Source organism: Chiloscyllium punctatum, chromosome 2, assembly GCF_047496795.1.
Source record: "Chiloscyllium punctatum isolate Juve2018m chromosome 2, sChiPun1.3, whole genome shotgun sequence".
NCBI lineage: Eukaryota > Metazoa > Chordata > Chondrichthyes > Orectolobiformes > Hemiscylliidae > Chiloscyllium > Chiloscyllium punctatum.
Window position 1 is genome coordinate 44,789,554 of NC_092740.1, and position 26,929 is coordinate 44,816,482.

Consider the following 26,929-nt stretch of genomic DNA (forward strand, 5'->3'; position numbering starts at 1 on the left):
GAAATGGAATTCATGGTCTGCTTGGCCTTTTCATGTTTTATAATCTTGAAACAAATTGACAGCCATTGACATCAATTGAGCACTCATTCTCTCCCAGTACTGTCACCACAGCATTAAAGTCATGTCCTTGGGAGTTGCACACTGACCTATCCTGGAAGAATAGTTGCTCAGAGCTCCATAATTAACAACCATCTTCCTTATTGAATGATAACAAAAGAAATGTCTTGAGATTTGAGATTTACATATGTGGATTTGTGTTAATTGGTTTGAGAGCCCAGTTACCATATTGATACTTCTTAAGAGCCTAGAGCAGACGGGTCTAGTTCCTCAGTTCTAAGAAGGTTCACATGACTGAGGGAGTCATTTTACGAGGAGAGGTTGGACAGCTTGGGCCAGCATCTGTTGGAGGTTGGAAGCGTGAGAAGCGATCTTTTTGAAACAGAGTTCTGAGGGTTCTTGACAGGATGGGATGCTGGAAGAAGTTCCACTTATGGAACAGAATAGGATGAAGGGACGTAATTGAAAATAAGAGCTCTTCCTTTTAAGAGGGAAATGAGAAATCTTTGTTCTCAGGTGGTCATGAGTCAAGGGAACCCCCTTTCTGTTTGGTGGAAGGGAGGACTAGCAAAAGAAGTCAAGGCTATCAGAGATAGAAAGACATGGGAAGTTGGGCCACAAGTGGATCCACCACAATCCTACTGAATGATGGAGCATGCTCAAGAGGCCAAATTGCCTCACCTGTTCTTAATTTACATATGCATTTGTATGTATATTTGTGTATTCAAATATTTCTATATTCATATTCTCACATTGCGCCAAATACATATAATATGGCAGTTCCTACTTGAGGTTAGTGGTGATAGTTCAGGGGGTTAGTGTGGGAAGCAATACAAAAAGGCCAGTCTAATTTATTCACCACTAATGTTTCCTTGGAACAAGCATGATTCGAAACAGGAAGGAAAGCCAGGTCAATGCAAGGCTTAGTCAGAACTTAAGAGAAACAGGCAAAATTCAATGGAACAAGTAGCATGTTAGAAATTGAGCAAAATGCATAAAGAGAGAATGGAGCAAACCAAATGGAATGGGGAATGGATGTGAAGGGAGGCAAGAGGAGGAGCAGCAAAAGCTGAGAACTAGAATTTGAGGTGAGGAAGGAACAGCTGGAACAGAGTTAGGGTCGATGTTGTCCCTCATAAGAATGGAATACAGTGCTCAACACTTGATCGCCAATTCCGACACGCTACAACGAAAATCCACAACAACCTCCTCAGAAGACAAACACCGGACATGGCTGATAGAGTGCCCTTCATCGTCCAGTACTTCCCCAGAGTGGAGAAACTATACCATGTTCTCCTCTGCCTTCAACATGTCATCAATGGCAACAAACATCTCGTCAAGATCATCCCTTCTGGCTTTCAATCGCCAAACATTAAACAGTGCATCGTTCACAGCAACTACCTAGCCTTCAGGACAACAACAACCACAACACCACACAACCCTGCCATGGAAACTTCTGCAAGACATGCCAGATTATTGACACGGAAATTACCATCACGTGGGAACACCACCCACTACCTACATGACAGATACTCATGTGATTTGGCCAATGCTGTCTATCTCATGAGCTGCAGGCAAGGGTGCCTCGAGGCATGGTATATTGGTGAGACCAAGTAGACGCTACAACAGCAGATGAATGGATATGATACAACAATTGCCAGACAAATATGTTCCCTCCCAGGCGGGGAACACTTCACCGGTCAAGGACATTCAGCCTCTGAACTTTTGGATAAGTGTCCTCCAAGGCGGCATTCAAGAAACACAACAACTCAGAAATGCCAAGCAGAAATACCCATGAAGACAGTCTCAACCGTGATCTTGGGTTTGTGTTATGCTACATGCAACTCCACCATACTGTTCTGCATCTGCAAAGTCTTCCTTCCTGTCTTGTTTTGACACCATCGCCTTGATAGCTTGTTATGATCTTGCTCCATAAATAGTTTGTGTAGTTTTAGATTACTTGTTACTTTGGTTAAGTCCTCAGCATGTGACACTTATACCTATCATGTTATTCCATCCATTTGGTTTGTATCCAGCACCATCTAATTTTTAATTCTTTGTAATTATCTCTCTGCCTCATTTAATCCAATTACATCCTTTCACTTGTTATTCAGCTGTTGACACTCTACTCACACTGTCTGACACTGTTGGTCAACTGCAGAGACATACCTGTCGACATTCCACTCATACCATTTGTATGACCTTTGGTCTGTCTGCTATAAATTCTGTGCTTATATGCCTCTCTTCACTTCACCTTACGAAGGGGCAGCATTCGAAAGCTTGTGATTTCAAATAAACCTGTTGGACTATAACCTGGTGTGTGTCATTTCTCACCTTGTCCTTTTTCCTCAACCAAGATGTTCCCCCACCCTCCTCCTGTGGTTGACAAGGTCCTCAGCCATGTTCAACACATCTCCTGCATTTCTGCCCTCACTCCCTCACAGAACAGCTGTATAGGGTTTCCCTCATCCTCACTTCACACCTCACTAGTCTTTGCATTCAAAGGCTCATCGTCCACCACTTCCAGAAGGATGCCAACACCAAATGCATCTACCCATCCACTCTCTTGTCAGTATTCTGCAGGGATCATTCCATCTGTAACAACCTGATCTACACCTTATTTTCCACTTAGGCACTTTACTGTCCATAAGTATCAATATTGAATTCCATAACTTCACAGTCCAACTGCCTGATTATGCCCTCCAGGGCCTCGACAACACCTGTTCCCTTTGACTCTCTTTCTATTCTGTCAAAAGTATAAATACACTTTCCAACTCCATTCAGTTCTGAAAAAGAGTCATACTGTACTCAAAATGTTTTCCTCGGTTTCTCTGTTCACAGATGCTGCCAAACGAATTGAGTTTCTTCAGCACGAATTGTGTTTGCTACAGATTTTCAGCATCCACAGTATTTTGCTTTTGAGTTTCCACAGCTCTTCGACGTAGAAAAGTCCAAGGATACACCCCGCCATCAAATAAAAATATTTCCTTTCATGCCAGCCCAAAATGATATCTACCTTATTTTTTATGTTGTGCTACCAAACTGGATTCCCAAAACAGGGAAACGTCTTATCTGCATTTATCCCTTTAAATACTGTGTAGGTTCAAATGAGACCATCCCTCATTTTTCAAAACTCGAGAGAATACATACTCAATTTGCCCAATCCCCTTTCAAAGCGCAGTCCATCCAAATTTGGAACAAGTCTGACGAACTTTTGTTGCACTCACTCTATCGCAATTAAATCTTTGCTCAGACAAGGAAACCAAAACTGCACACAGTACAGGTGCCATCAAATCAAGCTCCTATCCAACTGACACAAGACTTTACTGCTTCTGTTCTTAAATCACCTTGTAATAAAGGCGAATATTTCATTAACATTCCTAATAGCTTATTGCACCTGGGTATTAGCCTTCAGTGACTTACTAACAAAGACACTTTCTATACTGATCATTTAAGAAAAACTGCACATCTTATTTCCTTAGACTGTCCTTATGTTGGAAAATTATTAAGTAAAATTCACAAACCCAGGCAAAATATTGAATGAAAATGATTAAAAGTTGATTTTGCATTTTTCAACATGTACTACAATGGACAACCTCACTTTTTACCACATTATAATTCATCTATAATGTTCTTTTCCATTCACTAAGCTTGTCCAAATCCTCCTGAAAATATTTTTCATCTTCATCACAACAAACTGCATTTATATCAATGCAAGAGGCCTAACAGGGAAGGCAGGTGAACTCAGGGCATGGTTAGGAACACGGGACTGGGATATCATAGCAATTACAGAAACATGGCTCAGGGATTAACAAGACTAGCAGCTTAATGTTCCAGGATACAAACACTAGAGGAAGGGGAGAAAGGGAGGCAAAAGAGGAGGGAGAATGGCAATTTTGATAAGGCATAGCATTACAGCTGTACTGAGGGAAAATATTCCCGGCAATATATCCAGGGAGGTTATTTGGGTTAAACTGAGAAATAAGAAAGGGATGGTCATCTTATTGGGATTGTATTATAGACCCCCCAATAATCAGAGGGAAATTCAGAAACAAATTTGTAAGGAGATCTCAGTTATCTGTAAGAATAATAGGGTGGTTATGGTAGGGAATTTTAACTTTCCAAACATAGACTGGGACTGCCATAGTGTTAAGGGTTTAGATGGAGAGGAATTTGTTAAGAGTGTACAAGAAAATTTTCTGATTCAGTATGTGGATGTACCTACTTGAGAAGGTGCAAAACTTGACCTACTCTTGGGAAATAAGGCAGGGCAGGTGTCAGTGGGAGAGCACTTTGGGGCTAGCAACCATAATTCTATTAGATTTAAAATAGTGATGGAAAAGGGTAGACCAGATCTAAAAGTTAAAGTTCTAAATTGGAGGAAGGCTAATTTTGACAGTATTAGACAAGAACTTTCAAAAGCTGATTGGGGGCAGATGTTCGCAGGTAAAGGGATAGCTGGAAAATGGGAAGCCTTCAGAAATGAGGTAACGAGAGTCCAGAGACAGTATATTCCTGTTAAGGTGAAAGGAAAGGCTGGTAGTTATAGGGAATGCTGGATGACTAAAGAAATTGAGGGTTTGGTTAAGAAAAAGAAGGAAGGATGTGTCAGGTATAGATAGCGGAGATAGAGTGAATCCTCAGAAGAGTATAAAGGCAGTAGGAGTATACTCAAGAGGGAAATCAGGAGGGAAAAAAAGGGGCATGAGATGGCTTTGGCAAATAGAGTTAAGGAGAATCCAAAGGGTTTTTACGAATTCATTAAGGACAAAAGGGTAACTCGGGAGAGAACAGGGCCCCTCTAAGATCAGCAAGGCGGTCTTTATGTGGAGCCGCAAGAGATGACGGAGATAAAAAACAAATATTTTGCATCAGTGTTTACTGTGGAAAAGGACATGGAAGATATTGAATGTAGGGAAATAGATGGTGACATCTTGAAAAATGTCCATATTACAGAGGAGGAAGTGCTGGATGTCTTGAAATGCATAAAAGTGGATAAATCCCCAGGACCTGATCAAGTGTACCCTAGAACTCTGTGGGAAGCTAGGGAAGTGATTATTGGGCTCCGTGCTGAAGTATGTGCATCATCGATAGTCACAGGTGAGGTGCCGAAAGACTGGAGGTTGGCTAACGTGGTGCCACTGTTTATGAAGGATGATAAGGACAAGCCAAGGAACTATAGACCAGTGAGCCTGATGTTGGTGGTGGACAAGTTGTTGGAGGGAATCCTGAGGGACAAGATGTACATGCATTTTGAAAGGCAAGGACTGGTTAGGGAATAATCAACATGGCTTTGTGCATGGGAAATCATGTCTCAAAAACCTGATTGAGTTTTTTGAAGAAGTGACAAAGAGGATTGATGAGGGCAGACAGTGGACGTGATCTATATGGACTTCAGTAGGGCATTCAACAAGGTTCCCCATGGGAGACTGGTTAGCAAGGTTAGATCAAATGGAATACAAGGATAACTAGCCATTTGAATACAGAACTGGCTCAAAGGTAGAACACAGAGGGTGGTGGTGGAGGATTGTTTTTCAGACTGGAGGCCTGTGACCAGTGGAGTGCCACAAGAATGGGTGCTAGGTCCACTACTTTTTGGTGTTTATAGAAATGATTTGGACGTGAGCATAAGAGGTATAGTTCGTAATGTTGCAGATTGGAGGTGTAGTGGACAGTGAAGAAGCTTACCTCAGATTACAATGCGATCTTGATCAGATGGGCCAATGGGCTGAGAAATGGCAGATGAATTTTAACTTAGATAAATGCAAGGCGCTGTGTTTTGGGAAAGCAAATCTTAGCAGGGATTATACACTTAATGGTAACATCCTAGGGAGTGTTGCTGAACAAAGAGACCTTGGAGTGCAGGTTCATAGTTCCTTGAAAGTGGGGTCGCAGGTAGATAGGATAGTGAAGGCGGTGTTTGGTAAGCTTTCCTTTATTGGTCAGAGTATTGAGTACAGGAGTTGGGAAGTCATGTTGCGGCTGTACAGGACATTGGTTCGACCACTTGTGGAATATTGCATGTAATTCTGCACTCCTTCCTATCAGAGGGATGTTGTGAAACTTGAAAAGGTTCAGAAAAGACTTACGAGGATTTTGCCAGGGTTGGAAGATTTGAGCTATCAGGAGAAGCTGAATAGGCTAGGACTGCTTCCCTGGAGCGTTGGAGGTTTATAAAATCATGGGGGGAATGGATAGGATAAATAGACAATGTCGCTTCCCTGGGGTGGGGAAGTCCAGAACTAGAGGGTGTAGGTTTAGAGTGAGAGGGGAAAGATATAAAAGAGACCTAAGGGGCAATCTTTTCACACAAAGTGTGGTATGTGTATGGAGTGAGCTGCTGGAGGAAGTGGTGGAGGCTGGTACAATTGCAACATTCAAAAGGCATCTGGATGGGTATATGAATAAGAAGGGTTTGGAGCGATATGGGCCGAGTGCTGGCAGGTGGGACTAGATTGGGTTGGGATATCTGGGAGGCATAGACGAGTTAGAGGGAAGGGTCTGTTTCCGTGCTGTACATCTCTATGACTGTCTAATTAGGGGTGGGATTCTGAATGGCAGAGTCCTTACTCTCTACAAGAAGAGGACACATGTGCTGGTTGCAGAGGATTGGGACAGGTTCTGCAAGGATACAGAGACACCAATGTCCCGGCAACTAATTAAGTACTTTTTGTACTACTACTTTTTGTAGTAGCACTGAAACAGTGACATTCTCTGAGCAGTCAGTGGACTAAATTGGCCACTACTTCTTACGACTGGACGTGATGCCTTCTGCCTTTTTGTGTCTTCCAGCAAAAGGCAGCCATATCCCCCAGAGGAGACCTCCTTGACTTTAGAGGAATAGACCATTCAGGGCATAAGGAAACGACTGGCAATGCTGACCCACTGGGCCCCTCCATCAATGGCAATGTCAAAACACTAATGGGCTCAATCGGCAAAGGAACATTCGGATGGGAAGCTGCTGAGGAACTCACATCCACATCACACAGGTAAGGGACCAATGTCCTGGGCCACTGGCTTTCTGAGGGGGTGGGCTATTAACAAGCAATAAAGAGCAACCATTAAGAATTTGATGCTCCCTGACAAGAATCTCGCCATGCTGCTTGAGCAAAGCAGAGAAGTTGCCGCCAAAGGATCTTGATATTAAGATGACTGCCTCATCCAATTCTATCACATGTCTCATTATAGCCTATATATTTCAGTTGCTCATAAGATTCCACTCTGTAAAGTTGAAAGAGTAATGCTGAATTAGGTGAGAGGAGTTCAAATGCCTTTGTGACTGAAGACAGCATAGTATTTGGACAGAGATGATTCACTATTATAGCAAATATTTGGAAAATGACATCCTGGTTGTTCTGCTGAAATGCACAACATTTAGTTTTTCCTTTTCTAACTGCATAATGTATCAATTGTGAACTAACACAGTTCTTAAAGTTAACCAGGGGTGAATATGTTTAAAGCAAAATTTTCAATTTTCAAGGAGCATTCCACTAGACATCCCAGAAACATTTTCCATTCTGGTTTTATTCTTTCTAATCGAAGTGAAAGAAGGTCATGCACACCAAATGTTATACAGCTTATAACATGATGTCTTCTCATGTTGATAAATGCCACTAAATTTTATACTAGAATTTAAGCGATAAGCTTATGATCATTACCGCTACTTGTTTTGGTGTGTCATACACAGCAGAGTACTCTGAACATGCTTCTGATTCAGGTGCAACAATCACAGTGTAGGCTACCCTCTCCATTATTGCAGAAGTCCTGTAAGTATTACAGTCTAGATTCTGAACATCTCTAGAGGCAGTTGTGAGTTGGTATTTTCACTACGCTGGACGAGATCAATTACTGAACTCCAGCAAGGCTAATATGTGTTATACTTTACTGTACCTTTTTTCTTTCGGATGCTCAGGCAGGCTGAAGGTTCGCTGTTCTGAAACAAAGTAATATAGAAAAGTTTACAACACAAAGTAAAATTAGAAAAATAAATTTGCCTTGAAGTAACTAGCTTTAACTGAACTCATGAGATATCTTTCAAAAGAAGCTTCTAACAAGACAACACAAGTCTTGTTTAGACATTTGAAATTGAACATATAATTTGTATCCCCATGTTCAAACTCTAGCATGCAGCCTTTTCTAAAAAAAAGGCACTTCGTGGTATTAGAATAAACTTTATTTATTCCAGAAAATTATAATACTTTCCAGATCTAGCACAAAAGCCTCAGCAGCTCACACTCCCATGGACCTCCAACACGCTAAACCTCCCTCTATTTAGCTCCAAACTGGTGTCATAGTCTCAAAAGCACACCTTTTATTTTAATAGCATTAGTGCAAAGTTGTACTGTGGGCCACATCTAATAAAAATTGGACTGAGACCACAAAAATCTATAGCACCAGGCATTAGTATAACGAAAGGAGACTTGTGTCTTGTGAGTCTTCAAAGCAGATGTCACCACACTTATCTGGGATAGACAGAAATTATGCTGGAAGTCAAGTGATCAGATTTGGAAGGATTCAGAAAATCAAGAAATTTACAACCAAATTCTACTAAGAAATGCTCCTCACTCAAACATTGATCGCTTGGCCAGGCTCATTCCTCAATACCAGCTCTAGCATGACCCATTCCCAAGTTGGACTATTTATATATTGTCCTGGACACACTTAACAAATGTCCCCCCATACCAAACCTCTTGCACTTAGCGAGTCCCAGTCAATACAGAGGAAATTAAAATCATTACAACAGGCCTGTTGTTTTCACATTTTTCAATAGTCTTTTGAAGTATCTGCTCCTTTATCACCAGTTGGCTGTTGGGATGCCTATAGTACAATCCCAAAGTGACTGCACTCTTCCTAGTAACTTGAACTCTACCCATATGTTCTCACTCTAAAATGTCCTCCCTCAGTTTAGCAATGACGTTCTTCTTAATCAGCAGTGCAATTCCATCACCTCTTTTATATCCCAGTCTATCATGCCAGAAACATCTAAATCCAAGAATATTAAGCTGCCAATCTTGTCCTGCTCTTAACCAAATCTCTATTATTTATCCTGGTATTTATCCTGCTGCCACTGTTCATTCCCAGGTTCAGCCTGACTGACCCCATTCCTTAGGTATTTATCCTGCTGCTGTTGTTCAATCCCAGGTTCACTCTCCTTTGCTATATTCTGCTGCTGTCACTGTTCATGCTGACTTCAAATATTTTACTTCAGCTGCAAAACATCAAAATACAACATAATTTTCAGTGTGTGGAGATAATGACTAAGGATTGAACCACTTTATTTGAGAAGTAACATCAATTCAGCTGAGAACTTGACTCTATGCTGGAAATCAGATCAAGTGAACATTTGTCCCAACCAAGCACTCATTGCCTGCCAATCAGCTTGTCACTAAAGTAAGGCATTTATGACAACACTAGTTGCTAAAATTTCACAACTGAGATCACCTGAGTTACCATCTTCACTTCATATACATTTTTATGAGAAGTGGGCTCATAGTGATCATTGCTTCAGAAGTTCCACGTGATCAGGATACTTTGCCATTGGGGAACTGCTGATGAAACAGTAAACTTCAGTGGGAAATAAATTTGTGTTAAGCAAACATATTAAGGGATATAGGTCAAAGGCAGTTATGTGGAGTTAGGCCAAAGATCAGCCATAATCATAAATGGCAGAACAGGGTCAAGGGTTTAATGGCCTATTCATGTTTTATGTTCCTTTCCATTTGTTCATCGCATTCATTGCAAAATCATGTGCTCACTACTCCCATCAAAATCCATATTAATAACAATAGGAGGGACAATCATTCTTAACTGAAATAGCACAATATAGTGAACTCTCAACATCTGCAGAAATTGACTTATCTCATCTTCAGCTTTCCACAGCAAACAATGCCAATGGCAGAGAACAAACAAACAGAGAGCCAACCTGCCCCTGGTCATCCATGTTACTCATGGTCCTTCAGGACATGTGTAAAACCCAGTGCATAATTCCTCATGAATATCCATTATTTCACATGAGCAACTACACAAGGAAATTTCCTATGGTTATGGAGACTCTGTTCTAAGCACCAAACTCAGATCCAAATGCATATTTCCTAGCAGTACATCTGGCAACAGAACCTCTAGTGAAGCAGACTCCTCATTGCCATTTTCCATGCCTTCTATCCAGTTAAGAACAGTGGGTGGGACAATTGTGAGGAAGACCCAGTGAGATAGCCCGCAGTGCTGGTCTGCCAGCAGCTCCACTGGAAGAGCCGGGTGCTGTTGAGGTAATGTCGTTAAGCACTGGGTGCCTCAAAATAGACACTATCTTGGATTATTTAGAAATAAAGGCCCAGAGCTGTTGGGATGCTCAGTGTGGAGGGTGGATTCCCAATGTAGGAATGATTTTGGCCATGGGTTTGACTTGCAGGTGAGGTATTGCAAATAGACTGACTCTGCTGACTCTGAGCTCCTATCAAAAGGCAGCCCCCTAAATCACTGCCAGCCTCTGAAAAGGAATCATACAACGGCTAGAAAGTTCCATTGGCATCAGAAACTGTGGCCCAGATTGATTGCCCAGTTCCATGACATCCCATTGGAAATGTACCTGAAGGCAGGGCAACATCATGCAGCAATCCCAATGGGGATGTCTGCAAGTCTCCCAGTTTCTCTGCTTCCACAGGGCCAGGAAAATTCCCACCATAGGCTGTCATCTTCATGGGAGCAAGGAGGGGAAAGGGGGAACAAGGGAAGGAAGATGTGAAACTGGCACTTCACGGAAATAGAGGCCTTGCTAATCTGAACGAAGAGGCTTCATTGAATAAGTATGCGCAAAGCCTTGTCTTACAACCAGCTGGATCCACTACCTGGCACATGGGATTGTGCATCTGGCAGCAAGAACAGTCCCCAGTAGATTGTGAGGGGAGGATGAGTGTGAGGCAAGGATTTAGAAAGAAGGTCTCATCACTACTGGGAGCGTTAAGAACAGGAGGGTGGCTGGATTTCACATAGATCATGAAGGGAGTAGCCTAGTACAAGAGAGGCCCGGGACTTGCTCAGGACTCTTCATACCTCACACAGATACCTAAAATAAAATTTTACGACTTATCTCTTGATCCACCTTTGATCCATGATCCCACTCCCAGCAGGTTTGCTTGAAGAAGCTGCCAGCACCTCTCAGCTCAGTTCTCACATTGAAATTGTTAATTTAATTCCAATGGTATAATTGATATAATTGGACCTGATCTACATCTGCACTTCCTTCCTGCCTGTGTGCTCCAAAAAGAAAGAACATACTAATATTTGGACACTGTGAGAAAACAGGAAGGTCAGAGAGTCTTTGTGAATCACATTATATTAAACGTATTCATCCCAACACAATATAAGCCAAAGAAAAGCAGTTAAAGCTGGGCCCCTGGTTTTTACTTAGCAGCTACCTACTAGAAGTATGATTGAGATCAGTTCTCTAACAAAAGTCTAATATTAACCAGGATCACATCACACCAACACCACTTGACAGGCCATCTTTGCCATCATGTTACTTGAGGGCATCTTTGCAAAGATCCTATTAAAATATAGTAGTCACTATCAGCAACAACAGAATAGCAAATTTTCATTACATTATAAAAAATAATTTTAGCAACCTGGAATCAAGATGGCACCACTGCAGTAGGTAATGATGCAATATTTCTCATGAAAGAAATTGTTGTAATACAATAAAATGAACTTGCCATTCCCATCATTAAACTTCAGCAAGAGAAACGGGAATATTTTTAATGCTTACATTGAAAGTTACGAGCATGCATTCATGCCATTTTCATGCCCCAGTATCTGTCATGCTCTGGTAAGACTGTTTTTAGTTTTGGTTATCAAGGCACTGAAGGTACCTTCAAACTCCAGAGCAATAGAGAAACATTTACAGGTTGAATCCCCAGTCACAAAACTGGATAAAAGGGAGTATAAGAGAAACTTGATCCTAAAGTTGATCCTATTGAAGACATTATCGGTAAAGAAGTCGTTTGGTCAGAATACTAGTTTGAAATAAAGCAAGGTAATAGGAGAGGATGATATACATGCAAACTAATGAAAATAAAATAAACATTTAATTGCAGATGAAGACAGCTACTCAAGAATCTACTGGATGACAAAAGTCAGGACAAGGAATTGTTGGACAGATGACTTAAAATGGGATGCATGGCCTGGCTTATTTCATTCACACTGCTGAGCATATTACTGGAAAATTCTACATATTATGTAGACTGAAGTGCTCGTTTTCAGTGCAACTTGTATTACCTACCACATAGTTATGAAGAGGATTTTTCACTTGTTATTTCCAAGCGTTTTCTAAATTTTAACATTAGTTTACATAAAACTAATCAAGTAATAGCAAACACCAAGTTTTACAAAACATATACAGAGACAATTTAACACCACACTGTACTCAATTGATTTGATTCCAATTCAAGCAACATTGAATTAAAAATTGTCCATTTAGCAACAAGACACAGAGACATAAAAGGGTAGCAAATGCACTTTCATGCAGAATTGTGACAGCATTATCTGATTATGAGTGGTACTTACTACCATGGTGTAGCAGAGAAACTGATTTAGACAGTGACAGTGCTTGAAGAAGGGATCGTCCACTGCTGAAAACACCATCTACAGAGCAGGGACAGACTCATCATAATGACCAAAAGAACAACATCTATTTGGGTGTTCATTCATTGATACGCCTAATCTCTAGTTCTACAATATATCATCTGTATGTATAGCATAATGGATAAGTAAGAGGGAAAACTATAGATCACAAATGAAATTAGGATGATTAATGCACATTTTTGCATTTCAGTATCACGTTATCATTCTTATTATATTTTACCTGTTTTTTAAATAATGTAGTGCATTCAACTTAATCTTTTGCGTCTGTTAATAGCTTTCTGGCTATCTACAAAAGTCTAGATGTGTCAATGATGTCTCATGAGGAGCCCTCACTGTGTATGTTACAGATACTGTGAAGTAAACAAGCACACTGTATTCATCACCATGTTGAGAATGGAGATAGAGTCAACTCCAATATAATTAGTAAATAAATCAATAATAATCCAACTTAGGGTAGTACACATAAGAAATGTGTTTTGAGGCTTATTTATGTCTAGTAATAAGGTATTACAAATCTGGTTACTTTAAATCCCATAAATATTGAATTCAAATAATTTTTGTGCATGCACTGAAGAAAAGAGCCTCACTAATTCATAATTTATAGATTCTCATTGGCCTTTGCCGATATATCATCCTGCAACATTCTGACAAACAACAAATGGCAATGTGAATCAGCTGACAGGAGGATACCACAAGACATAAATATCCATTTTAAACCTTCTCCTTTATACGGGGTAAGTTTGTATACTGGGTGGGAGATAACGTCCATTTAGGAATGTAAAGAACTTGAAAAACCAAGTTCAGCTTTGACAGGAAAACAATGTGGGGTAGCACACTACTGTAACAGCTCAGTTATCTGCATATTTCATGTCCTAGTGGTAAGCTAAAATCGGTCACAGTACTAAGAATGTATTTAGAAAGGACAGTGCTCATTCAGGCAGTTTTATAATGTAATAATCCAGACATGAAAGCAAATTTATACTGTAGATTTATGCATTTTATGAAAAATTGTTAATTGTAAGATAATGAAACTAAAATGGTGATGCTTTCCATATGATGATAAAGTAGATATCATTTTTAACTAATGACATATATTTAGTCTTTTGTTTAAGCAAAATTAAAATTTTACTACTAAAAGTTATTTTGCTCCTCTGTTGAAACTAACCTTCATTTGTAGAATCAAACATGCCAAAATCCCTTATGAATCGAGATTTGCTTTGAGAGACTTTAGGAGAGGAAAGGGAGTATGATCTCAGCCGAATTCCAGTATCTTCAGACTCCTTTCAAGTACAAATGAAAACCATATCAAATATTAAATTCTAGATCCAATACAAGATATTTTTATTTCAAGTGTAAACATAATAAACTAGCTTTCATTTCACTAATGGAAAAGGATGATTTTCTTGACAATGTACACAAGTGTGGCAGAAGCTATTTCAAGCATTACTTAATACCAATACTCCAAAAAGAGAAAGTGTGCATTTTCTTTGAAGCAAGCAAAATTATTAAATCGATAAATTCATAAAGTTGCACAGGGCAGAGAAGAGTCCTAGATCTTGGAGTTTGGAGATGAGTTTTGTTGGAAATACTGGGTTATGTAGAGGTTTTATAGGACATTGGTGGGGCTTCTTCAAGAGTAATGTGTGCAGTTCTGGTCACCCTGTTGTTGGACAGATATTATTAAACTGAAGAGAGTTTTGAAAAGATTTACCAGGATGTTACCAGTAACGCAGAGTTTGAGATATAAAAGTAGACTGGAAAAACTGGCACTTTTTTCACTGGAACGTTGGAGGTTGATGGGTGACCTTATTGAGGTCTATAAAATCATGAGGATAAAGGGGTCTTTTCCCTAGGTGTATGAGTTTAAAACGAGGGGGCATATTTTTAAGGTGAGAAGAGAATGATTTAAAAAGGACATAAAGGGCAACTTTCTTTTTACATAGAGGGTGGTTCATGTGTGAAATGAACTGCCAGAGAAAGTGGTGGATGCAGGTGGAGTTACAACATTTAAAAGACCTTTGAATGAGGTCATGAATAGGAAAGGTTTGGAGAGATATAGGCCAAGCGCAGGCAGGTGGGACTCGTTTAGTTTGGGAACATGGTAGCATGGACTGGTTGGACTGAAGGATCTTTTTCCCTGCTATATGACTCTATGACTATGACTGAGAAGGAATTATATATTTTCAAGTCAGGATGGACTTGTGGTTTGCAGGGAAATTTGCATGTGGTAGTGTCCCACACATCTACTGACCATCTAGGTAGCAGAGGTTGTTGACTTGTAAAGTACTGTCAAAGCAGTCTTGATGATTTTCTGCATTGCAACTTATAGATGGTATACACTGCAGTTATTGTGCATCAGTGGTGGAACAAGTGAATATTTAATGTGGTGTATGGAGTACCAGTCAAGTGGGCTGCTTTGTCTCGGATGACGTCAAACCTCTTCGGTCTTGAGACCACATTCAGCTGACCAAGTGGAGAGCACAGAGAACTTGGGTGTACTTGTACAAAAAACACAGAGTATGCAGATGGAACAAGCAATTTAAAAGAAAATAGCACGTTGGCTTTAATTACATTGCTTTTGACTACAGGAATAAAGACATGGAGTAACAATTGTACTTGCTTTTAATGAGAGAATTCATGGAATTTTGTGAAAATGTTTAACTTCAACACTTAAGGAATGAAATACTTGTATTGGAGTTTGTATAGAAAAGGTTAATTAGGTTGGTATCTTGAGTGAGAAAGTTGATGAGAGGTTGAGTAATTTGTGTCTGTCTCTGAATTTTAGAAGAATGAAAGTGAATCTTTTGAGACATACAAGATTGTGAAAGGTCTTGACACATAGACCACCAGCTTTCAAACTATATCAGACAGTGTGAAATTTCATCCCAGAAACCCTCAAAATTGCCAGGCAAATTTAATCATGGGAGTGACCAATGAGAAAATGTTGCCCAATGTGTAAAAGCGTAAAAAGCTGCTCCTTCAATCACAGACCGTTTCTAGTCCACACTTGTTGCTGGAACATTCATTATAGGAGAGTTAAATGTTTTACAACTGGATTTTGTTTTAGAATCCTTACAGTGTGGAAACAGACCCTTTGACCCAACATGTCTACACCGACCCTCCGAAGAGTATCCCACCCAGACTCATTCCCCTACACTATATTTGCCCCTAACTTAATTCAACTAACCTACACATCCCTGAACACTATGGAAAATTTAGCATTGCCAACTCACCTAACCTGCAAATTTCTGGTTTGTGGGAGGAAACCGGAGCACCCGGAAGAAACCCATGCAGACACAGGAGGAACGTGCAAACTCCACACAGACAATTGCCCAAGGCTGCAATCAAACCCGGGCCCCTGGTGCTTGAGGCAGCAGTGCTAACCACTGAGCCACCATGCCATCCCTGATACTATCAATTTAAATGATATCATCAATTTTAAAGGGCCAAAATCCAACATTTCTTTTTGAAAATTAATAATTCTAAGGCTCTTTCCTGTGACTGTTGAATAAATTTAATGCCAGATGGAATGGCATGAACCATTGTTTAAAATCTGTTAGTTAACTGCTTTTATTTTGGTCTGCTCTCCAACTTCAAAGTGCTACCATCTTGCAAAACATAATAAAGTCAAACATATGTGCATATAAGACATTTCTGTGTAAAATAGGGCTTCCTGTTTTGATCAACCAGCTAATTTTAAATTCCTGATTGATGTCATGTGTTACATCCTTCTAGAAATAAATCAGCATTATTTAGCCTCAAAACCTTTAGCTGAAGTTGCCAATAGCATGTGGTTGCATTGCCAGCTGGAGTAGAGATTATACTCCCTTGGGACATCTGCTTTCAATGTTGCCCAGATTACACAATTGCATTCGTTTTCTACCTAACTAATAAAGTCTGTTCTAGTACCTTTGGCAATAAACCGTTGGATGAAGGCCTCAATTGCGATTCCTTGATGTTTATCTCAGTTTCCTGGTGAATCTCAAAAGAATCCAGTTCATCTCCACTGCTGGCAAATAATGCAACAGAGTTTGGAGATTTTGGAGTGCATGAGCCCTGAGACCTATCTGAAACTTCTTCTCCTTCGCTATCTGCATCAATGCCATCAAAGCTGAACCTGCAAAAACAATTAGTGAAAAGGAATCTACAAACAAATATTGCAAAGTAATTATTTTTCCTTACTAATTCACTTAAAATATTGATACCAATCCAAGGTGGTGTTTGGCAATTATGATCAATGTATGCTTAGACAATAGTTGTGCCCTTTTATCCCATGCAACTATGAGCTAGTACCATTTTACTTACCATTCTTCACAACTCTGCAATGGTAACCATTGTAGTACATGTTGAAAAATGCAAAATCAACTTTTAATCATTTTCATTCAATATTTTGCCTGAGTTTGTGAATTTTACTTAATAATTTTCCAACATGAGGACAGTCTAAGGAAATAAAATTCTTTTACATTGGAATAAACATTGATTTTTCAATTTTGGTTTGGAGCCATGAACTGGAACACGTTGCTAAAGAATGTCTTGTTTACTTTGAAACTTTTTTGCTTGTGGCAACAAAGACAGCAGATCAAACAAGCTTTGTTTGTTTGTGTGGCCAGGCCTTGAGGCTGATTGCAGACTGAGTTATGATGAACAGACGCAGCAACACCAGGAAGAGCATTGTACTTAAACAGATAGCAGAAGTTGGCTACTACTGAATCATTACCTTGAAAATAGTTCTGGCAAGTCTGGAAGAAATCCTATGATCAAGCAGATGACAGATGCTGAATGGTAATTAAGACCTCAAGAAAGTAAAGTCTGTCTGTCAGGGTGGAACCGTATTTTTGGAGAAGACGGGCTTGGCTGCTGACACGACAGCATAAAGACGTGAAAGTTTCCTGCCTAATATGCTACATAGCAGAAATCTGAGTTAGAATTACTGAGGCCTGGGTGAACTGTCAGATACCCTGTGAAAGAGATCAGGTGGCCTTTGGAATTGTGTATTAAAAGTTCATAAACTCCTTGGATATATCAAAGCTGCCAATCAACAGTCAAGATGTCAAATAATTGTGAAAAAAATCACTGATTTTTAAAAAAAAAATCAGTGCTTGCTATTTCACTTTGTCAGCTGACATAAGCATGAGGGCTATTATTATACTTTTGAGTTAGGTTGAAAATCAGTCATACAACATATCATTATCATGATGAGCTTCCAGTTTCTATTTTCCACCTTGTAATTCTATTGTATTTAGTATTTATTTTCAAACTATTCACGTATGTTATCACTGGAGATTACTTTGAAGGAATTTCAATGTATTGATTATTTTTGATCAATGAAAGGTTACTTTATTAAAAAAAAATGTATTCAATAAACACACAATGATAATTTTATATATCAGTATGTGTCCTGAAGTCTGCCCACAACATTAAACAAGACTTACCATGGCCTAGTCTCATTATGCATTCTAGTTTGAGAGCCAGGGTTTCCATTGGAGTATTAAAACAGTGAAAACATTGTTTGACAGCTCCAGTTCTACACGATGTTCATTTACAAGTTTAAGGTGGTTCACATTCTTGCAGTTTCTGCTTTAAATACTTTAAAGGATACGGATGATTAACACTCCTATTGGCTTGTAGTAAATGGAAAGTAATGAATGAATGATTGCTTATTTTAAAAATCTCTTTTAAACATCATAACTTTCATTGTGCCAAATAACATACAGTTGGCAAATGACATGGAAGTGCAATTGCTTAGAGTGAGGGAGCCAGGTGGTGTAGATGGGGAAATACTTTGTAATGGCATGGTGTGGGTTGGGATTGGGGTGCAGGCAGGGAACTGAGAATGTCATTTGGAATTTATCTCTTCAACTTTACCTCATGCAGTTTATAGATCACTTCTCAGATGCTGTGAACCATGACACATTTGAAAACTGGCCCAAATCTGTGAAAAAAAGTGGAGGACCGAGACCTAGCTCCAAAATTGCAAACAATATCACCATTCCTTCAGTGTCGCTGGCTCAAAATCCTGAAACTCCCTCCTTAACAGTAGGTGAGTGTACCTACATGAACTTGGTGGCAACAGTTCAAGATTTCAATTCATCACCACCTTCTCAAGGGCAATTAAGGATCAGCAATACGTGCTGGCCAAAGTAAAAAATCCAGATCCCCTGAATGAATAAAAAGATGTGTGCAAAGGAAACAAGTAGATTAAGATGTAAAAGGGGTCGACGGTAGAGCAGAGGGTCTCAAAAAGAAAATAGGCTTCGAGAAGTCAGTGAAGTTAGGGGAGAAGCTGTAAAAATAGGAAGATCTCCAAATAATTTCTTAGCTTCCTTTCCGAGTCGACAAGGTACAGGTGTGCTCTCCAAGGCCCGAAAAGGATGAGCCAGGCCTTCACTGCCCTGGGCTTTCTTTGCACTCTCCACCTTCACTACAATAAGAGCAGCCTCAATCCCCACACATTCCCCATCATTACTCCTCCACACACCTTCTTCTGTCATCAGAATCCATACAAGTAAAAAGAGACTGGCTCAATCTCTGGATACTGGCATCTAGTTTCTACCTAATTCCCACAGTTCACTAGGAAATGTGGACCAAATATATGTTAATGAGCACTGGTAACTTAATTTGTCATGATCTCATATTACCACGGGTGCATGGGAAACTAAATTAACAAGCAGTTTCCCAAAATTAATCTATCCACTTTTCAGAAGTGTGACCATGATCATGAAGGTGATTCTCCCAGAACCAGACAAGCCAATTACACTTCAGGTGGGCTAACACCTGTGACATCCCCAAATGTGGAATACTCAACTGTAAAATCTGTAGTGGTGGGGGATTAGCAGCTAAAACTCCCCCCTAAGATCCAGCACATCCTGTCGTGCCCTTTGAATTGGCATAACATCTTCTTACAAATTAATTTTAAAAAGACTTAGCTTACTTTATTTACTTTATTATCCTTTGATCAAACACACAATCTGCTTATCTTTTTGTCTGCTTCAACATTCTTATTGTTTTACTTCACTCCCTATCCTACCTATTCTACTTAATGACTGAAATGTGATTCAGAACATCTTACCATCAAGTGGGAGTAGAAAAACCCATTTGAACACAAGTGCCCCCATATGACATTAAACTAAAAAAATCCTTATGACAGAATAATTTGGAGGTGCCGGTGTTGGAATGGGGTGGACAAAGTTAAAAATCACACAACACCAGATTATAGTCCAACAGGACTAGTGCCTCCAAATAAACCTGTTGGACTATAACCTAGTGTTGTATAACTTATGATAGAAAGTAGTTCTATTTAAAATTATTCGTATAAAAATAATACAGGCAGAGAAATACTTATAGAGAACAAACAAGTAGAAGTCAGTGGCATTGAGGCAAAGACAGTGAAAGGTTACTGAATGGTTTTTATAACTCTTCTGTATACAAATACCGTTGTTATATAATTGCTCTTTTTATCATTTCTTCTCATTACCATTTTCCTTGAGATACAAATATGCCAAAATACACAAATAACAACAGAATCCAACAGCATTCCATCAGCATTTATCTGCACTTTTGAAACTTACTTTGGACCAATCAAATTTTAGAACTAGTTGCAATCAAGTTTACCTTTGTTTACAGATGATGCTTGTGGAAGGACTTTCTGCCTTGACAGAATCATGCTGCTCAGATAGTAATGACGATTGGCATAAAATACGATCAGGTGAAGATAAATCAGAAACTTGTTCTGCAAAATCATTCCGATCTTCCTTCAGAACTGTGGTGACTATACGGTCCTCAAGCCAGTCACTTGAATGCTTCCTAAGTATATTGTTTTCTAATGACGTAGGTATATTGGACTCCATAGACTGAGGGACATCATAAGCATGGCAATGTTGGTCCTCAGATGACTTCTCATGCAGTGTGTTAGTAGTACTGGTACTTGCGGTGGTAACATTGCTACTATTATAATTTAGACTGCCTTCATTAACCTAAGAAGAAAAATATATTTACTTAACTGCAATAAATAAAAAAGCTGAAGGTATGGTATACTGCAAGTCAATCAAAACTTTAGTTGCTGAATGTGTTTTGTTTCAAATGTATGTAATTATTCTATGGTCATCCCTTGTTAATCTTAAGGAGCTCCTGAAAAGACTTCAAGTGCCACTTGGTTCAGGCAGAAAACCATAAGAAATGTTCACAGTTTTAAATTACATACTTCACCACGGATCATCCCAAGTTCTTTCACAAGATGGTATTGCGTATGTAAAACAATTTTGGATACAACCAAAATTTAGCCCACTGACTGAGCCTGCAATCTACTAAAGCAATCCAAAAGTAATTCCACTGCCTCAGCACTGCAAAAAAATTCTCTCCACTTCAAATACTTATCCATTTTCTCTGTATAAGACACAATTGTCTCTCCCTATTGCAAAATAATTTATGCTCCAATAACTTTCTGGCTAAAGAAATCATTCCTCGATTCCAATGATAGTTTTCAATTAATGTCCTTTCTTTACTAACTCCCCAAACATAGAAAGTCTCCCCTTACTAATCATATTAAAGTCCTGCCTAATTTTAACTGATTTGTCCCTTACAGGAAAAAATGTGTTTACTGCTCCCTGCATACCAGTGATGAAATATATTTGTATTTTCTGACCCTCCATATTCCAATCAGTCGGAAAGCATTTTAGAATGGGTTAATGTCACAACAGGCTCTCATTTTGAGATAATGCATGTGGCAGGACCATTATAGACAAATCATTAAGTGAAATAGCTACATAAACATATGTGTTAAAAACATATGTGTTTTCTAAAAACACACAACAAAAATAGTCTCATCAATTCCCCAATACCATCAGTTTATAGCAATTCATATCCAAAGAAAGTATCTGTCTACATCAAATCTTTAAGGTTGATTTAACTGCTTCTCCACAGTTCTATCTTGTGAAGAGTTAGATCTTCTTACATTAATATTTATAAATCTGAAAGCTTAGATTTTCTCAATCTCTTAATACACCATCAATTTCTAACCAAACACTTTTCCACAAGTTTCATAAGCTAAAGAAACTATCCTGTACTCCTTTCTAGGAGAAAGACTATACTTGCTTCTGATTCTGGTGAAATATCCTTCAAAACTGTACTAACAGCTTTCAGTCTTTGAGTTTTCTAAGCTAAAATCAAGCTTTCAATGCTTAGTCTGTCATCAACCTGACTGTATGAATAATCTTCTATGAACACTGCAGGGGCTTTATAGCCACTCACCCTATGATACATACCACATTGGTTCAAGGTTCCAGGGGTCTTTATAAGATTATTGCTTTTTCAATCTTCACAAAAGTAACCAACACCCCTATGCCACTGGCTTGAAAAATCATATACCTTTCAATACACCCTCTGGCCCTGTATTCCTTTATAATTCATGTGTTGTTTTTTGAAGGTGGCTGCTACCAAAATGTGTTATTTCACATTTTTCTAAATTGATCTCCACCTACCATTATACTATCAGCCTACCTACATCCTTTTGATGTTTCATGCTAGCCTCCTCACAGTTTATAATGTCTCCATGCTTTGTACTGTACACAAACTTTGAAATTGTGCTTGTGCCCCAAGGGCCAGATCATTGACTTATATTAGGAAAAACAAGTGTCTAGCACTAACCCTGGGAAATCCTACTACAAACCTTAGCCATCCAGCCAAAAAACAATCCATTAACCATTAAACTCCAGTTTCTATCAGTCAACCAACTTTATATTCATGCTAATACTGTCCCTTTTCTTCCAGGAGCTCTAAAGTTGCTCACAAGTATATTGTGTGGCAATTTATGTCCCCTTCATGTAATTCTGTGTATTTCACAGCAAGAATTGCAATTGCAGAACCAGGTGTATCAGGGAGCTGTTTCATAATTCTGATGAAAAAACATTGGGCTCAAAAAGTTAGCCCTGCTTTCTTCCCACAGATGTTGCAGATCTGTGGATTTTCTCCAGCAATTTCTATTTTTTGTTTCAGATCTGCAGCTTAGGGGAGGTGATGGCCTAGTGGTATTAAAGCATAGCTATTAATCCAGAGACCCAAGTAATATTCTGGGGACACAGGTTCAAATCCCACCACAGCAGATGGTGGAATTTTAATTCAATAAAAATCCAGATTTAAGAGTCTCATGATGGCCGTGCATCTATTGTCATTTGTTAAAAAAAACCATCCAGTTCACTAATGTCCTTAATTTGTCTGGCCTACATGTAACTCCAGATCCACAACAATGTGGTTGACTCTTATTGCCCTTTGCCCTCTGGGCAATTAAGGATGGACAATAAATGCTGGCTTAGCCAGGAATGCCCTCATCCCACAAATAAATAATATGAGTTCCTTGTTTTATTTTAGCTACTTTATAATTACTTCACTACATTGACTTCAGTTAAAAGTAAAATGAAATTATATTAAAATGTTAAGGAGTAACATAAAAAAGGATGATTGTTTAGTTTATTTAAATTACTTAGCAATAGGTTGAAAATAGACCAAAGCAGTTTTGCAGCTCTTACCTGATCTACAACCATAGAATTGACATAAACTTCTTCTCTGCCGCTCAGCATGGAAGAAAGTCTTGCTGCAGCCAGGAAGGTAGATGAACCTGATTTTGACTTCTTGACGATTTCTTGTGAAGAATGTTTGCGCTCTGTGACAACCAAAAAAAAGCAAATGGATTCAGTACCAAGAAAATGGTCAAGTTGCATTATGCTAATGAATGGGATTTATCATTAGTGTGCCTGATGATATCAGACACACTTGGAACTGGAACCAAGCCAGAATGGTTCTGGAAATGTCTCTCTTAATTCTGTATATAGTGTACATCATTAATAGGAGGTTCCTGTTCACCATATGAAGGCATATTCATCTCTCGCATATAGCCTCAATATGACCTCACAACATGATGGCAGCAGTTGTGGACTGGCTGCAGAAGGCAACAAAACTGACACAAATGAATGAGTTCTTCACTTGCTCAACAGTAGGACATAAGTATGCCTAGAAAGATGAATTCGTCCCTTTCTGAGCTTTTGGACCATGAGACTGAGCCAGACCTGACCACTCAGGGAATGAGGTGGCACTAAACATTTACCTGATACCATTTCAGACCTTTTACAAACTTGATAAAACAGCATATCAAGAAAAATGAAATACTGCAGATGCTGGAGAATTAAACAAAACAAAGTGCTGGAGTAACTCAGCAGACCTGGCAGCATCTGAATAGAGAAACCAAGCTAATGTTTTGAATCCGCTATGGCTCGTCTTTGAAAATGAGGAGTTGGAAATATGATGGGTTTTGTGCTGTCGAAGATGCTGGGGAAGAGCAGGAGGCTGGGGAAGGCAAGAAAGGTTAGATGTCAAGCATGGTTAAAGTTCAAAAACAATCAAATACCAGGTTAACATGCTTTCATCGGCAATCAATAAAATTCCTGATGTAATTCTTGCCAAACTCGTAATACAGCAACAAATGACAAAATACAACATTTTTATTAAGGCACGCAACACCTATTTTAGGCTCAGATGTAAGGTACAGTTACCAACCACACACAGTTTAATAGGTACGATTAAAAACCAATAGGAAGTATGGATTCCTTCATTCATTTGAGATGACTGTGACTACAGAACCCATTAAAACAAGTTTATTGGAGATTTTATAATAGTTGGTGTTCTGAATGAGACTCCACCTGATCAGGTAGGCTTTCATGTTGCTCAGGCTATTCAAGTAACCTGCATGTTAAAATACATAAACAGAAAATATCCGGGGAAAGAGAGAATTTCCATGAAAACCCATGGCTGAGTCTGTCAGATTTGTGAACTGCAAGCCAGCTAGGCCACCTGGAAACTGGAAGAACAAGGATGAAGGCTTAGTCACCACCATTCTCCTTATTCATTGTTCACTGCGAAGCATCCACAACGGAGGAAATCTGCACAGCCATTACTGCAGTGAGAAACCACCTGCAACAAAAAGAATCATTTCTGAATTGTCTGCAGGCACAGCAGAACAGTTCAGCAGTGGAACGAAATGGCATAAATAAATCACAACAATATAATTCTGCCCAGGAGGTAAATGCAAGTGAACAGCCAAAAAGAATTGTTATTCTGGGCAAAGTTAAAAAAAAAACTTCAAGATGTTTTCTGGTATTCAGATGTTTTGTTATACAGCGAGAGGACTCACTTTAAATTAGATACAGGGAATGGAGTTCTGTTCTTTTCCAAGATCTCCTTACTTCTCTAAGGTCCAACTGCAAGATGTAGAACTAGTTCAATGAAAGTTAAGGGAGCGAGTTCAAACAGTCTTAGCTGTAATTGACTAGGGCTTAAAATATTTTGTTTCTCACTTCTAATGAACAGTATGCTTTACTGAATGGAGAAGTTTGTACTGCCTTGAACCTTCTTTATTCATCAGCAGCAAACAACCACAATCTACACTTCCTCGATGATACTCCACTTGTTGAACCACAGATGAATCTTCTGAACCCTTCACTTACTTTGCCTGGAGAGGCTACATGTTGTGAAATGGGATTCTGGATTAGTGGTGCTGGAAGAGCACAGCAGTTCAGGCAGCATCCAAGGAGCAGCGAAATCGATGTTTCGGGCAAAAGCTCTTCATCAGGAATCGAAACACAAGTGTGCCAGACAGAAAAGCAACCACCCTCAGGATGTTAGGTCTACATCTGTTTTTTGATGACAGACCAATTGGGAAGGAAGATGCCACCACTGCTGATGATTTAATGGAGGGGTTCCTAGATCTGGACTTGCTCTTTCAGCGCAGCAGAGAAACTAATAGTTTACCTGAAGCCCCTCTTATCTCCAGGTCATCCTTGCAAGGACAAGACACAGCAATGTCCTTATCTCACAGTCCCATTTAACACTCTAATATCATTCCACACCAGTCTTGTATATAAAGATGCCACTGTGAATAAGAAGCTTAAAAGTCTAAAACAGAAGCAGAGACCTTAGCTTGATCAAGTGTGGGTTCCGTAATGTGATCAGATGAATTATGATAATGTGCCTACATATTTTGTGTTGAGTTATACTGCCTTGTAATATAAGTACATTCAGTATTGTTTTAAAAAATATTTACTTGTAATTTTGCAAAGAACAACAAGAAATAACTTATGGAAACGCAAAGTTTAATTGGAGCCTCTTTGCACACCATGCTAGTGACCTCCAAATTGTAATTAGACTCATCAAACAGACTTGCACATGAAAGGAAAATAGCCTTCCAAAACTGCTGTTCCAGATTATTTGATTTTCTTTCTGCAGGCCCCCCACATTGGTAATTGGTTACAATAAAACTTGTACATTTGACAAAACAATTATATCACAATATGTATAAGTCAATGCTGTAATTCATCATTCTGTGCTGCTGAACAATGATTAGAAGTCAAATGATACTGCAATAACTTCACTTCTGGGTTCTGTTTCAGGATTGTCCCAATGAGATTCAGGTCAATAAGATTAACTTTCAAAACCTCACAATTAATCAACACTAAACAGATTAAACAGAGATCTGTTAGGATTAATACAAATTTCCTTAAGCATCACAGATTTAACGATTAAAGTGGCTACACTAGTGCAAGCTACATTTTCTTTTCTGACAGTTCTGAACAGCTCAGAATTGACACAAGAGACTACAGTTTGGAAAAGAAGGTTATCTACTTCTTTAATATTTTTTCCTGAAATTGTTGAGTAGAACTAGCAACAGAAATCCATATGATTTCAATTACAATTGTGGCTTAGCTATGTTAAGCCAACCTCCCTTCTGCTACCTCCGAGGTGTTTTTTATAAAAGGTTTGATCTTACCAGGCATTGTCCACTAGGAATACAAAATGAAGGTGGTTAATGCCAGGAGTATCACTCTAAAAATGTGGAAACAGTGCGAGAGGAAGTTTAATAATGTTGTAAAAGTTGTCAAGGTCAACAAACTCATTTTGAAATAGCATATCCTGCTAACACTAAAACTTGGATGCTTTATCTCACCTCCATACATACAGCGTGATTGCAAGCCACTTACCAACAACACTGGCAGCATTGCAACCAACTACCACATTCCTGATGAAGGGCTTATACCTGAAACATTGACTCTCCTGCTCCTTGGATGCTATGCTTTTCCAGTGCCACTCTTTTTAACTCTGATCCCCAGCATCTGCAGTCCTCACTTTCTCCAACTTCCACATAAATATATTTCAGGCTATATCATCGCACACTTCCCTCTTTCATGGAGAAGGT

The 26,929-nt window shown here is 39.2% G+C and overlaps 1 protein-coding gene across 1 annotated transcript in view; it reads right to left on the reverse strand.

The window, feature by feature from the left end:
• Nucleotides 1–26,929, reverse strand: part of arhgef28a (Rho guanine nucleotide exchange factor (GEF) 28a) — a 462,887-nt gene that overhangs the window by 211,589 nt on the left and 224,369 nt on the right. The window contains exons 10-15 of the mRNA XM_072548108.1: nt 23,214–23,347; nt 20,305–20,666; nt 16,603–16,810; nt 13,859–13,973; nt 12,616–12,693; nt 7,948–7,990 (exon numbers count right to left, since the gene is read on the reverse strand). Coding sequence (XP_072404209.1) covers nt 7,948–7,990; nt 12,616–12,693; nt 13,859–13,973; nt 16,603–16,810; nt 20,305–20,666; nt 23,214–23,347 — 940 coding nt within the window. The remainder of the gene's footprint in view (nt 1–7,947; nt 7,991–12,615; nt 12,694–13,858; nt 13,974–16,602; nt 16,811–20,304; nt 20,667–23,213; nt 23,348–26,929) is intronic.